This window comes from Malania oleifera, chromosome 3, assembly GCF_029873635.1.
Source record: "Malania oleifera isolate guangnan ecotype guangnan chromosome 3, ASM2987363v1, whole genome shotgun sequence".
Taxonomy (NCBI): Eukaryota; Viridiplantae; Streptophyta; class Magnoliopsida; order Santalales; family Ximeniaceae; genus Malania; species Malania oleifera.
In genome coordinates, this window is record NC_080419.1 from 114,811,714 (window position 1) to 114,825,992 (window position 14,279).

At 39.0% G+C, this 14,279-nt stretch overlaps 1 protein-coding gene across 2 annotated transcripts in view; it reads left to right on the forward strand.

Moving 5' to 3' along the window:
- The window catches only part of LOC131150793 (uncharacterized), a 40,524-nt gene extending 26,456 nt beyond the window's left edge, over positions 1 to 14,068 (forward strand). Inside the window, exons 10-11 of one of the 2 annotated variants that reach the window (XM_058101757.1) lie at positions 13,754 to 13,908; positions 14,013 to 14,068. In XM_058101757.1, the coding sequence (XP_057957740.1) occupies positions 13,754 to 13,891 (138 nt within the window). In that variant the 3' untranslated portion in view covers positions 13,892 to 13,908; positions 14,013 to 14,068. Of the gene's footprint in view, positions 1 to 13,753 lie in introns of both variants that reach the window. The other variant, XM_058101758.1, reaches the window with a different exon arrangement.
- The last annotated feature ends 211 nt before the right edge of the window (positions 14,069 to 14,279 follow it).

The following is a 14,279-nucleotide window of genomic DNA, read 5'->3' on the forward strand; positions in this document are numbered from 1 at the left end:
TCAGTTAGTAAGCTTGCAAAGTCACTAAATTGTTCTGTCACAGTATTTCCTGATTTTGTGGTTATTTAGGATCTGAAGACAAGAAATAAAATTGGCACAGGACATGAGGCTCGTGGACTTTACTATTTTGACTCACCTTCTCCACCCAATTTTGCACCCATTGCCTACACATTCGCAGCTACATCCCTTCAAATCCATTGTTGCCTTGGTCATCCGTCCTTAGACAAGTTGAAATAGCTAGTTCCTCCATTGAGTTCTGTGTCTAATCTTGAGTGTGACTCTTGTTAATTGGGCAAGCATCATCATGTTCCCTTTGCTTCTTGGGTCGACAAACGGGTGGTTAGTCTTTTCATGCTAATCCATTCCAATATTTGGGGTCCTAGTCCTGTCACATCAAAGTTGGGATTTCGGTACTTTGTTACATTTGTTGATGGCTACTTTAGGATGACTTGGTTATATCTAATGAAAGATTGTTCCGCATTTTTTGATATCTTTTGTGCCTTCTGTTCCCAAATAAAGACTCAATTTGATATGCTAGTCAATATATTTCATAGTGATAATGCTAAGAAGTACTTTAGTACCCAATTCAGTACTTATATGATTACTATTGAACATAGCGTATAGTTTTTAGTCTCACATCGGAATGTTAGGATAACCTTACTCTCTTGTCTAACTATATATACATCTCAAAGTTGTAAGCTAAGTACGCCAAGTGATATTCACTTCCTCTTGTATAGTTCTCACTCTTTTAATTTCTTCTTGGTATCAGAGAAAGGTTGGGTTCCTTGTTTAAGGTCCGGGTTCTCAATTGAGCCATATGCTCTGCATTTGTCACGTATGTGGAGCTTGTGCATCAGAAAGCTTTATTGGTAGTAGGTTGTGTCGTATGCTTTGTACTTGCTACTTTTAGTGGATTTTGTACATAAAAAAACTCAGTTTACTATTTTCCCAGTGTCTTCTGGCTGCTTTTCCGGTGACTTCCAACAACCTTTTCGGCGACTTTCCCAACATTTTTTTTGGCCACTTTTCAGCATTTTTTTGACCACTCTTTCGGCGACTTGCTTTGCTTTGCTACGTTGACACTTTTGCAGCCTCTTCCTCTTCTTTACAATGACTACCAAAAACAGTGATATTCCACTCCCTAACTTATCTCTGGCTTAGTTTGCTCTTGTTCAGATAGGGTACTTGACTGGTGAAGCTAAAGAGCCTGAGAAGACAGACCCATCTTTTGCTATATGGGATGCTGAAAATTCCATGGTGATGGCATGGATCGTGACTGCTATGAATGAAGAGATTAATGCTAATTACATGTGCTATTCTACTGCAAAGGAACTCTGGGACAATGTGAGTCAGATGTACTCTGACCTTGGGAATTACTTTCAGATTTATGAATTGCAGTAGAAGATCTGCAATACTTATCAAGGAGACAGCAGTGTAACAAGGTATTTCAATTTCTTAAGGGCCTATGGCAAGATCTAGATTTATTCAATGATTATGAATGGAAAAATCCTGTTGATTGCAATCACAATAAGAAGATGGTGGAGCAAGAATTTTTAAATTCTTGGTTGGACTTAATGATGAGTTTGATGAAGTAAGGGGAAGAATCCTAGGGAGGCAACCTCTACCCCCACTCAGGGAAGTGTTTTCTGAAGTACGACGAGAAGATTGTCGAAGGAGTGTGATGATGAAGAAAAAGGAGCATGAGACTCTGGAAAATTCTGCTCTACTTGCTGTCAATAATCTTGCTCCTCATGTTGCTAGTAACACAGATTTGGCTACTGCCAATATTTCTGCACAACAACCTTACTCTAATCAAAGGAGGTTGGAAGGTAAGCCTCAAGTATGGTGTGACTATTGCAGTAAGCCACGCCACACTCGAGAAAATTGTTGGAAACTCCATGGAAAGCCAGCAAACTAGAAAAGCAACAAATCTGGATCCTCTGGTAGCAATCATGCAGTCTCTAAAGCTAATTTCCTAAGTGCTGAGCAGGTGGATCATCTTCTTCAACTTCTGAAATCTACTTTTGCCTTTGGTCTTCTTACTGGTTCATTGGCCCAAACAAGTGATAACTCTAGTGTCTACCCTTGTTGCTTAAATCTTGCACCATGGATTATTGATTCCGGTGCATCTGATCACATGACCAGTACCTCACAATTGCTTCAATCTTATCCTCCTTGTTCTGGTAATAGAAAGATTAGAATTGCAGATGGAAGTTTTTCATCCATTGCTGGAACAGATTCTGTCCAAATCTCCGAAAAAATAGAACTCAAATTTGTCCTTCACGTCCCTAAACTTGCTTGTAACATGCTGTCTGTTAGTAAACTCTCACGGGATTCTAATTGTTGTGTCATTTTCTTTGATTCCCATTGTGAATTTTAGGACCAACTCTCGGGGAGGATGATTGGCAGTGCTAGGATGATTGATGGACTCTACTACTTCGATGAGACTTTATTCAACAATAAACAAGCTCAGTGTTTGAGTAGTAGTACTAGTTCTATTTCTTTACGTGAGCAAATAATGCTTTGGCATCTTAGACTAGGACATCCTTGTTTTCTCTATTTAAGACATTTGTTTCCTAGCTTATGTAAAAAACTGGATTTCAATTCTCTTCATTGTGATGTTTGCCACATATCCAAAAGTCACCGAAGCACCTATCAATCAAAAGCTTATATTTCTTCCAAACCTTTTTATTTAATTCATAGTGATGTTTGGGGTCCCTAAAAAATCACTACTACTTCTGATAAGAAATGGTTTGTTACATTTATTGATGATCATACACGTTTGTGTTGGGTGTACTTATTGAGTGACAAATTTGAGGTTGGAATTTTTTTTAATGTTTTTTATAATATGGCTGAAACCCAATTCCAAACGAAAATCAATATCCTTAGAACAAATAATGGTACTGAATATTTTAACAAATGTTTAGGAACGTTTCTTTCAACAAAGGGTATTCAACATTAATCTACTTGTCGTGACACCCCACAACAAAATGGCATTGCTGAGAGAAAAAATCGCCATTTGTTAGAGGTTACACGGCCCCTAATGTTTTCAATGCAAGTTCCTGAATATCTATAGGGTGATGCTAGTTTAACTGCATGTTATCTTATTAATAGGATGCCTACTCGAGTGCTAAAATACATCACTCCCTTAGATTGCCTAAAAAAACTATTTCCTACATGTCGGATAACATCAAACCTGCCACTAAAAGTGTTTGGATGCACCGTTTTTGTTCATATACCTACCAATCTTCGATCCAAGCTTGATCCTAGGGCAAAAAAATGTGTTTTCCTTGGATGTGCTCCTAATAAAAAAGGGTACAAATGTTTTGATCCTTTGACCAAAAAAATTCATATCAGTATGGATTTTTTTTTTTTTATTGAAAACCAGCCCTTTTTTAACCATAACTATCTTCTGGGAGAGAAAAAGGAAACTGAAGATGAGTTATGGCAAACCTCTAAGTCTCTTCCAAATGTTTTCCTTGACATTGACATCCACTCTTTAAAGGGTCAGGAAACCGATACTTTAATTGACGAAAATAATGGAAATCCTAGTCTACCTATACAAGGCATACTTGATTCACAAATAGGAGGAGAAGTACTACTATCAGATATTCCCTTATTTGAGCTTCGTGTTTATACCAGAAGAAGAAATCATCAGAATAATAGAGCTCTTTCTTCAAATCCAGAGCAAGGCCAATCATCATCACCTACACAAGTTGGTCCTCCTTCACATACTCCAGGTACTTTTACTTCTTCAGATCCTTGTTTTGATAATTCTTCTGATCTTGACCTGCCCATTGCCCTTAGGAAAGGAGTTAGAACCTGTACCACACATCCTATTTCCAACCATCTATCCTATCATAGACTCTCCGATTCTCATAAGGCATTTAGTTCAAATATTTCTCATTTGTTTATTCCAAGAACAATTCAAGAAGCACTAGACCACCTAGAATGGAGATTGGCTACTCAAGAAGAGATGGATGCACTAATTGCTAACGACACTTGGGAAATTGGTGACTTACCAGAGGGGAAGAATACTATTGGCTGTAAATGGGTATTTACAGTAAAATTCAAGGCTGATGGGAGTATAGAAAGGTACAAAGCAAGACTCGTGGCGAAGGTGTTCACTCAAACATATGGAATTGACTACCAGGAAACATTTGCTCTTGTAGCCAAGATGAACTCAATCCGTGTGTGCTCTCTCTAGCAGCTCACTCTAACTGGCCCTTATATCAACTAGATGTGAAGAATGCCTTCTTAAATGAAGACTTAGAGGAGGAAGTCTTTATGGATCTACCGCCAGGATTTGAAGGGAAAGGTAGCAAAGGCAAGGTGTGCAGATTGAGGAAATCATTGTATGAACTCAAACAATCTCCTAGAGCTTGGTTTGAACGCTTTGGGAAGGTAGTAAAGAGTCATGGCTATAGCCAAGGTCAAGCCGATCATACTATGTTCTATAGACACACGAGTGAAGGTAAAATGGCTATCCTTATTGTCTGTGTACATGATATAATTCTGAAAGGTGATGATAGCAATGAGCTAAAGAGGTTAAAGAAGATCCTTGCTCAGGAATTTGAGAGACTTAGGAAACTTGAAGTATTTTCTTGGTATGGAATTTGCAAGGTCAAAGAAAGAAATTTTTGTTTCCCAACGCAAGTATATGCTTGATTTACTTGGAGAAACAAGTCTGCTAGGGTGCAAAGCAGCAGAAACACCTATAGAGCCGAACACAAAACTCCAACCAGCTAAGGCTGAAGAAGTGATCAACAGAGAGCGATACCAAAAATTGGTAGGGAAACTCCTTTATCTCTCTCATACACGTCCTAAAATAGCCTTTGCAATAAGCGTGGTAAGTCAATTTATGCACTCACCAGGACCCGAGCATTTTTTTGCACAAGAAGCTATCTCATTCTAGAGTTCGCCCATGCAAGGTGTGAGGCTTGAAATTTTGAGCTTTATCGGGAGTTCCACCAAGCGATGTAGGCTTCTTTGGGTTTATCTGTGTCTGACTTCTTCGCTTATCTCCAGTCTTGGTGGGAGGAGCTCGCCCAGTATGAGCCTCTCTCTGAGTTTCCTACAGAGGCAGCAACTATTGAGGCAAAGCGCCAGGATCGTTAGCATACCTATCGGTTCTTGATGGGTTTAAAACTTGAGTTCGAACTCATATTTTGAACACATCCCCGATGCCCTCTTTGTATGAGGCATTTGCAATGATTGATGGTGTTGATTGGCGACGACGTCTTCTCCCTATATTTGCTTCTTCTAGTGTGCTTGAGCAGGTTGCCCTTGTAGCCCCTACTGGTGCTACGTCTGTTGACCGCAAGACTCAATTCTGCCAGCACTGCCAGCGAAATAATCACACATTGAGCGTTGCTTCATTCTCCACCCTGAGCTGTAGGAGCATTACTCTAAACAAGCCTCTCATGGTCGTGGCCGTGGCAAAGGTCGGGGACCTTCTAACATTGGAGCTGTTGTAGAATCTCTTCCTGCACCTCCGGCTTCTCTTACTCTTGCACCTGCTGTTGCTCCAGATTTCTCTCAACTCCAAGCTCAGCTTACTCAACTTCAGTCTGAAATTTGCCTCTTTGCCTTTGCTTCACCGATTGCATCTTCCTCTATAGCCACCTTTGCTGCAGGTAACCCTATTGCCCTTTTAAGTAAGTATGGCACACCCGTTTGGATATTGGACTCAGGGTAACTTGTTATCTGTTAGCCGTATTACCAAACACTATAACTATGCTATGGTTTTCTTACCCAACTCTTGTTATTTGTAGGACCTGAGTTCGAGGAAGATTTTTGGTAGGGGCTTTGAAAGGGAAGGGCTTTACTACTTTGGCGATCTGCCTTCCTGTCTTGCATCCTCTTCTGGCTTTCAGGCATTTGTTTTGCCTTCTAATGTTTCCTTTGTTTTCTCTTTAAAAACATTGGATTTGTGGCATGCCCCAAATATTTGTGTTGGTTGTTTCCAGAATTTAATAAAGCTTGCAAGAATTTTATTTTTCAGTGTGCTACTTGCGAATTATCTAAGCATGTTCATTCATCTTATCCGTCTCGTATGCACCGTTCTCTTGCAGCTTTTGATATTGTTCATAGTGATGTCTGGGGTCCCTCCCCTGTCTCTTCACTCACTCAGCATCGATATTATGTCACCTTTATTGACGATTACTCTTGTTGTAACTGAGTCTACCTTATGAAAAATAAATCCAAAGTTTTCACTCATTTTCAGGCTTCCCTGCGAATGATTAAGAATCAATACAATACCGTGGTTCGTATCTTAAAGTCTAACAATGGCCATGAGTACCTCAATAATGAGTTTCGTGTTGAGTTGTATCAACAGGGTATTCTCCAACAGCTGACATCTCCCTACACTACTGAACAAAATGGTGTGGCTGAACACAAAAATCGCCACACCATGTCTATTGTCCATTGTCTTCTTTTAGGAATGCAAGTACCCAAGTCTTATTGGCCTTAGTTGTTCTCACTGCAGCCTATCTTCTCAACCATACCCCGAGTTGTGCATTGCAGAATTCTGCTCCACTTCATCTTCTGCATCCTGACAGGTCCCTTTTCTCCTTTCTCCCTAGAGTGCTTGGATGCACCTGCTTTGTTCATGACCGGAGTCCTTCTCGAACCAAGCTTTATGATAAGGCCATCTAGTGCATTTTTCTAGGGTATTCCTCTATGTCTACGGGATATCGCTGTTATGATCCGATTGGTTGGCACACTTATCACTCTCTCGATGTCACGTTCCATGAGTCTACCCCCTTCTACACTGACTTCTCTCCTTCCATATCTCTGCCAGTGCCATCTCCACTTCCTCAACCCGAGCCTATCTTTCTCCCATCTGTACCAGTGCCCTCTTCTCCGGTGTCGTCTTCATCTTCTAAGCCTCCTATCTCTGCTCCCACTGGGCAAGACCATATCTCTCTCATTCCACATGTTTACACTCGCCGACTGTGCCCTTTGGAGCCTCTGCCAGCATCTTCATCGAGCTCAGGTATGTCTCCTATAGTCCCTGATCCCCCTGCTCCCTCCTCATGGTATCCTTCTCGAATCCGTCGCACTCCTAATAGACTTTTTTTAGCCTGTTCTACTGACTACCCAATCTCCGGTATCTTTCTTATCAGAATATTTACTTGAGTTATCAAGCCTTTTTGGGATAGATTGATGCTATTATCATACCTTGCTCAGTTCATGAGGCCCTCCAGGACCCCAAATGGGTTGCAGCCATGTGTACTGAGATGGAAGCTCTAAAGCAACAACATACTTGGCATCTTGTTCCCCTTCCTTTAGGCGCATGCACAGTGGGTTGTAAATGAGTGTTCACCGTTAAGCACCTTATAGATAGTACTATTGACAGGTATAAAGCCCGCTTGGTGGCCAAGGGTTTTACGCAGATTCTAGGTCAGGGTTTTCATGCTACATTTGCTCCTGTGGCAAAGCTTACTACTGTTCGCCTCCTGATCCCTTTGGTGGCTTCTTTCACTTGGCCTTTATATCAGCTTGATGTCAAGAATGCCTTCTTGAATGTTGATCTTACTAATACTATTTACATGGATCCCCCTCTCAGTTTTTCTGCTCAGGGGGAGTATTCTGGAAAGGTGTGTAAATTGCGCAAGTCCTTATATGGGCTTAAGCAATCACCTCGTGCATGGTTCAGAAGATTCAGTGATATGGTTCTCTTTATGGGATTTATTCAGTGCTAGTCAGACCACACTTGCTTTATTAGGCATCTCTCTCATGGTCCTTGCACCATTATCTTTGTCTATGTGGATGATATTATTGTTACTGGTAATGACTTGTCTGGAATTGCTCAGATTAGAAAGGACTTGGGGGACACCTTTGACATCAAGGATCTGGGACCCCTCAAGTATTTCTTGGGCATTGGGATAGCATGCTCCCGCAAGGGCATTTCCCTCTCTCAGCAGAAGTATGCCCTAGATCTCCTTATGGACACTGGTATGTTTGAATTTTGGCCTGCTTCTACGCCTTTGGATCATAATATTTCCCTTTTTGCAGAGTCTGGTGATCTATTGACAAACCCTTTGGTGTATCAGAGACTTGTTGGTCACCTCATCTATTTAACCAAAACTTGGCCCAATTTGGCCTATCCAATGAGTCTAGTAAGTCAGTTCATGCATTTTTCCTGGACTTCACATCTTGATGCTATCTATCACATCTTACGGTATGTGAAGACCTCACTTGGACTGGGATTATTCTATTCATCTAGAATACAACTAGGTCATTTCGTGTTTACTGATGCTGACTATGCTGGGTCCAAGACTAACAGACGATCTACCTCAGGTATTTGTACTTTCAAGGGTGATCATCTTCTTTCTTGGAAAAGTAAGAACCAGGTGGTGGTTTCATGTTCTTCTGCTGAGGCTGAGTACCGTGCTATTGCACAAGGTACTTGTGAGATCATGTGGCTAAGCTCTCTTCTATTTGAGATTGGCTTTCCTGTGACAGACTCTTCTTTGTTGTTTTGTGACAATAAGTCTGCTATATCTCTCTCCTTTGATTCAGTTCTGCATGAGAGGACCAAGCATATTCAGGCGGATATTCACTTCATCATGGAAAAAGTTCGTTCTGGGATCACCTCTCCCCACTTTATCTCCTCCAAAGGCCAGGTTGCTGATGTCTTCACCAAGTCTGTTGGCCCAGGTTTATTATAGACTGCTCTCTCCAAGCTTCGACTTGTTAGCATCTTCGTTTCAGCTTGAGGGGGAGTATTGAACATAGTGTATAGTTTTTAGTCCCACATCAGAATTTTAGGATAACCTCTCTCTCTTGTATAGCTATATATACATCTCAAGGTTGTAAGCTAAGTACACCAAGTGATATTCTCTTCCTCTTGTATGGTTCTCTTTCTTTTACTTTCTTCTATTACCTCTAGCATGATCCATTAGTTTTCTTGTGCCCACACTCCACAACATAATGGAGTTATAGAGTGGAAAAACAGACATATTCTTGAAGTTGTTCGTACTTTATTGTATCAAATAAATGCCCCCAAAGTTTTTTGGAGCAATGGTGTGCTCACGACTTTCTCCCCTATCAATAAAATGCCATCCTTTGTCCTTGGTGGTAAAATCCCATATTCAATTATCTTCCCTAAGGCTCCTTTGTTCTCCCTTTCTCCTCATATATTCGGTTGTGTGTCCTTTGTCCATTAGTTAACTCCAGGAATGGATAAGTTGGATCCTTGTGCTATCAAATGTATTTTTCCGGGCTATTCCTATACTCAAAAAGGATATCGATGTTATATTCCTACTTTACATCGATTCTTTGTCTCTGCCGATGTCACCTTCTTTGAGTCTACACCAGACTACTTTGATTGCTTGAGTCCTGTTGACCTTGATTAGTCCTTTCCTTTGCCTTGCCTTCTAGGTTCAAACCTAGTATCTATGCCTAATCCTCCTCCATCTTCATCCAGTTTGAGTCCTTGTCGCTTGGATCATCCCAATTTGTAGGTATATACACGGTGACTCCAAAAAGAAAGTGCCTCCTCCGGCCTCTACAACTGTGCCTCTAGTTCCCTCCTTGGATAATCTTATTTCCCATGATGTTGATCCTCTTATAGTTGTGTGAAAAGGTAAATGCACTTATACCCAACATCCGTACTCTAATTTTGTTTGTTATGATTTCTTGTCACCCTTTTATTATTGTTTTTTTAGTACTATCTTCTGTTGCTATTTCAAAATCTATGTTTGAAGTCCTATCCCATTCGGGGTGGAGGACAACAATGGTTGAAGAGATGCATGCACTACATGATAATGATACTTGTGATTTGGTACCTCTTCCTCCTGATAAGTTTGTGGTTGGTTGTAGCTAAGTCTACAATGTGAAAGTCAATCTCGATTGTTCTATGGCTTGTTTGAAGGTCCGCCTTGTTTGTAAGGGGTATACCTAGGTGTATGGTTTGGATTATTCTGACACATTCTCTCTGGTCACTAAACTTGCCTCAGTACGTTTGTTCATTTCTTTAGCTACCACTTGTCATTGGCCTCTACATCAATTCGATGTGAAGAATGCTTTCCTACATAGTGATCTTCATGAGGAGGTATATATGGAGCAATCATGTGGGTTTGTTGCTCAGGGGGAGGCAAGCTCAGTATGTCAACTTAAGAAATCATTGTATGGATTAAAACAATCTCCAAGAGTATGGTTTGGCCGTTTTAGTGTTGTAATACTTGAGTTTGACCTTCATCGGTGTCCCACTTCACTCTGTATTTTATCGTTATACTCCATCTGGCAGGATTCCACTTATTGTGTATGTGGATGACATTGTGATCACTAGTGATGATCGAGGCATCTAAGACCTAAGGCTTTTCCTATAGAGTAAGTTTCAAAGCAAGGACTTGGGACCATTGAAGTACTTCTTGGGTATAGAAGTATCGAGATCTCGTATGGGAATCGTCTTGTGACAACGAAAGTATGTTCTTGATTTTTTAGATGATACGGGGCTGTTGGGATCCAAACTTATTGACACCCCCATGGATCCTAATGGCAAGTTAGTGCCAGATATGGGTGATTTGTTGCCCTAACCCAGGTCACTAGCGAAGACTTGTTGGAAAGTTTAATTATCTCATAGTCACTCAACCAAGCAACAAGTATTATGAGTCAGTTTCTCGATTCCCTGACAGCAAGTCATTGGGATGCCGTAATTCAAATTTTGAGATATCTCAAAGGTGCTCTAGGGAGAGGTCTCTTATATCAGAATCAGGGTCACACTCATTTTCAAGGATATACAGATGCAGATTGGGCCGGGTCATCTCCTAATCGAAGATTCACAACCGGGTATTGTACCTTTGTTGGTGGAAAATTGGTGTCTTGGAAAAGTAAGAAACAAACTGTGGTGGCCAGTTTGAGTGTTGAGTCCATGGTTTTAAAAAACAGCCACAACCATTACGTAATGCTGTTACGTAATGGTTTTTGGGTTAATGATACCGATACACACTGTGAAATCGGTGGGAAGAAAAATCACGGCCGTAGTAGCCATTATGGATCGCGACTACTACATAAAGGCCACTACGACCGTTGCGTAATCGCTACAGGACTGTTATGCCAAAAAAAATATTTTATTTTTTATTTTTTCTTCTCACTTTTCCCCCACTTTCATAAATCATTCTCAATATACTAACTTCGTAGGAAAATATTTTATTTAGATAATATTAGTAATTTGATATTTATGTTATATATTTTTCAACTTCAACCTTCTTTCTTTTCTAGTTATTTTGTATTTGTATTATTCGTATGTCTTATGTGTCTAATAGATTAATAGAGTGTATAATGTATTTTGTTTTATTAATCAATTTAGCACACATGAGAAGTATAAATACACGCACACGTAATTTTTCTATCAATGGTGGTTCAAAACAAATGTAAACTTCTTGCCCTTACTTAGTTGAACTAAAGGAACCAAAGTACGCAAACTCTTTCGAAGAAGGGATAAAAGCTTAAAACATGCAAGTGCGCTAATATACACAAGGTTGTGCGTGCTTGAAAAAAAATCACAGCTGTTACACCTACTTCCTGTTATGTAACATCCGCTACTCTCGCTTCCCGTTACACTTGTTGTCATTACGTTACGCTACTCGCTATCGCAATTTAGATCCAAGGCTGAGTTAGAGTACAGGGCTATGACACACACTACTTGTGAACTTGTTTGGCTGAAGAAAATATTGAAAGAACTAGGTTTTCCACATTCTTAGCCGATGGAGTTAATGTGTGATAATTGAGCTGCTATTCATATTGCCTACAGCCCAGTCTTCCATGAGCAGGCAAAGCACATTGAAGTTGATTGCCATTTTATTCGAGAGAAACTTGTACAAAAGCTTATTACAACCACTCATGTGAAGTCTGAGCTTCATTTGTAACAAGCTTGGAGCATATGATATGTATGCTCTAGATTGAGGGGGAGTGTTAATGGTTATTTAGTCATTTAGCATTATTATTATGTGTTAAGAGTTTAGTTAGTAATAAGTATGAGTTAGTAAGGATATTATGGTCATTTATATTGTACTTGACATATATTTTAAATAGAGGGAGAGACCTATCATTGTTTTTAGGTCTTTCATTTTACTTGATTATTCAACAATATCGAAATATAAAACTAATATAATATCATTGCCTAAGGTCTGCTCATATAAGAGTCATATTCAAATAAACTTCAAACATACGGATTTTTTTTTCCCTAAAAAATTGTTTTTCAAAGGTAGGCATGTATGAGGATATTTTAATATAATCGAATTTTAAAAAGAAGGATCTTGGGTGAGATGCAGAGAGGTCATAAAGTCATTATCCGCAAAGATGTACTTAAGAGTCTTAGATCCATTGTGATGATGATGCATGGGTCTCAGAGCACCTCAAGCCCTTACCAATATTGTGAGTTCCAGTCTTCCTCAAAATATTTGAAAATTAAAAGCATTATTGAGTGAGACTGGGCATCCCTCTCGTCTAGCGAGTTTGAGAGCATTGGTAAGAACTGTCATAGAGTTCTCATACTTCTGTTTAATGCTATGGCTAAGATTTTTTGATTAAGTGAAATTGTTTGGCTAAGAAAGCAATCTCGTAACTTCAAATCCAAAATTGTTTGGCTAAGATAGCTATCTTGTAATTTCAAATCCAAATCTATATGCTAGAAATTTCTAATTTTTATTTCTAATTTTTCTTCTGCAATCTCATAGAAATTTCCATGATAAGGGAATGGGAAATTATCTCTCTCTCTCTCTCTCTCTCTCTCTCCCTCTCTCTCTCTCTCTCTCACACACACACACACACATGCATGCATGCACATACACACAAATGCATATCATGATGTAGATTATGACTGCTAAGTAAATTATTTAACGAAGTCACAAGAAGAGGCTTATATTTGTGACATGGGTTCAACTAATACTAATAGCCTATACCAACTTCAAAGTTCCTATTATAGATGATCTTCACACATTCTTTGTACTGGCTGTGGGTGACACGACATCTGTTTAGCTCCTTTGAAGTGTCATTCAGCATAAGGTTTCCAAAAATCTAACTCAGCCATTCCAGCATTATGCACTATCCCAGCAACAAGGAAAAAAACAAAGGCTGCACAGCTTAAAACCATTCATCCATGGAAAAAATTATTTGTACTTGGCCTTGGATTTCTGCTAGATTGCTCATTAATAGAACAATATCCATTATATTACCCAATTCTCGAAACTGTAAGGTGCCATTTGGAATCACTATAAAAAATTATGAAAACAAAAACTAAAAACGAAAGCTAAAAACCAAAAACAAAAGCTAAAAACAGAAAACAGTTGTTTGGTTAATATTTGTAAAAACAAAAACAAGCTAAAAACTTGAATGAACAAATACTCATTTTTGTACTTGAACCAAATAGCAACTAAAAATATGATTAAAATAATTAGTACAAAAGAATGCAAATTAAAGATCTTATAATAAAAATGAAATTATTGAATAATTTTACATATTATATTTCAAACTCACTTTTTAGTACTACAAGAACAATCTGATTGTACATGGCAATTGAAAAAATATTTAAAATATCTTTTAAAAATAATTTTTTTCCTTTTCTTTTTTCAAAATTATATGGATATTTTATTTCAATTATATTTTAAAATCACATGGTCATTTTGTACAGCAACTAAAACAGAAAATAGAAAACAGAAATGATACCAAACAACCCCTAATATTCTTGTTTCCAGCACTTTATCCTATGAACTGCTGACACTTTCTCTTTGCATTTACTTTTCAGGAACCAAGATGGCAAGTGGCTCAGTTGTATACACCAGCAGATGCTATTGCTCAAGGGATTAAAACTTTCACACTGAATGAAACTAGAGTGCTTTCTAGAACTATTAGTGACTGGTTTGGGCTGTCTCATCAAAGCTGATGGTAGATACCCTGTTGGTAGGTCTCAAGTGCGTGGGTGTGTATTGCATCTTTCAACATGAAAACTGTGTCTGTACAGTTTGAGAATGTTTTTTCTGAAAATAATGTGTTTGAACTGCAAGGAGAACTGGTTGATGGAAGAATAATGCATTTCAAAATTTTAAGAGTTTTGTCTGCATTATCAGTTTTGGATCTATGACAGGTTTGGCATCCCCTCACAAACTGCCTGGCATGTTTTTTTAACATTTCTCTTCATTGTAGCTTCTACCATTGAATTCCCCAAGTGAACGTTATGATACATTCCAATTATTTGCTAAGACTGCCTGACATGCTTTTTAACATTTTCCCAATACAAGATGGAAGAAATTTTCTTCATTGTAGCTTCTACC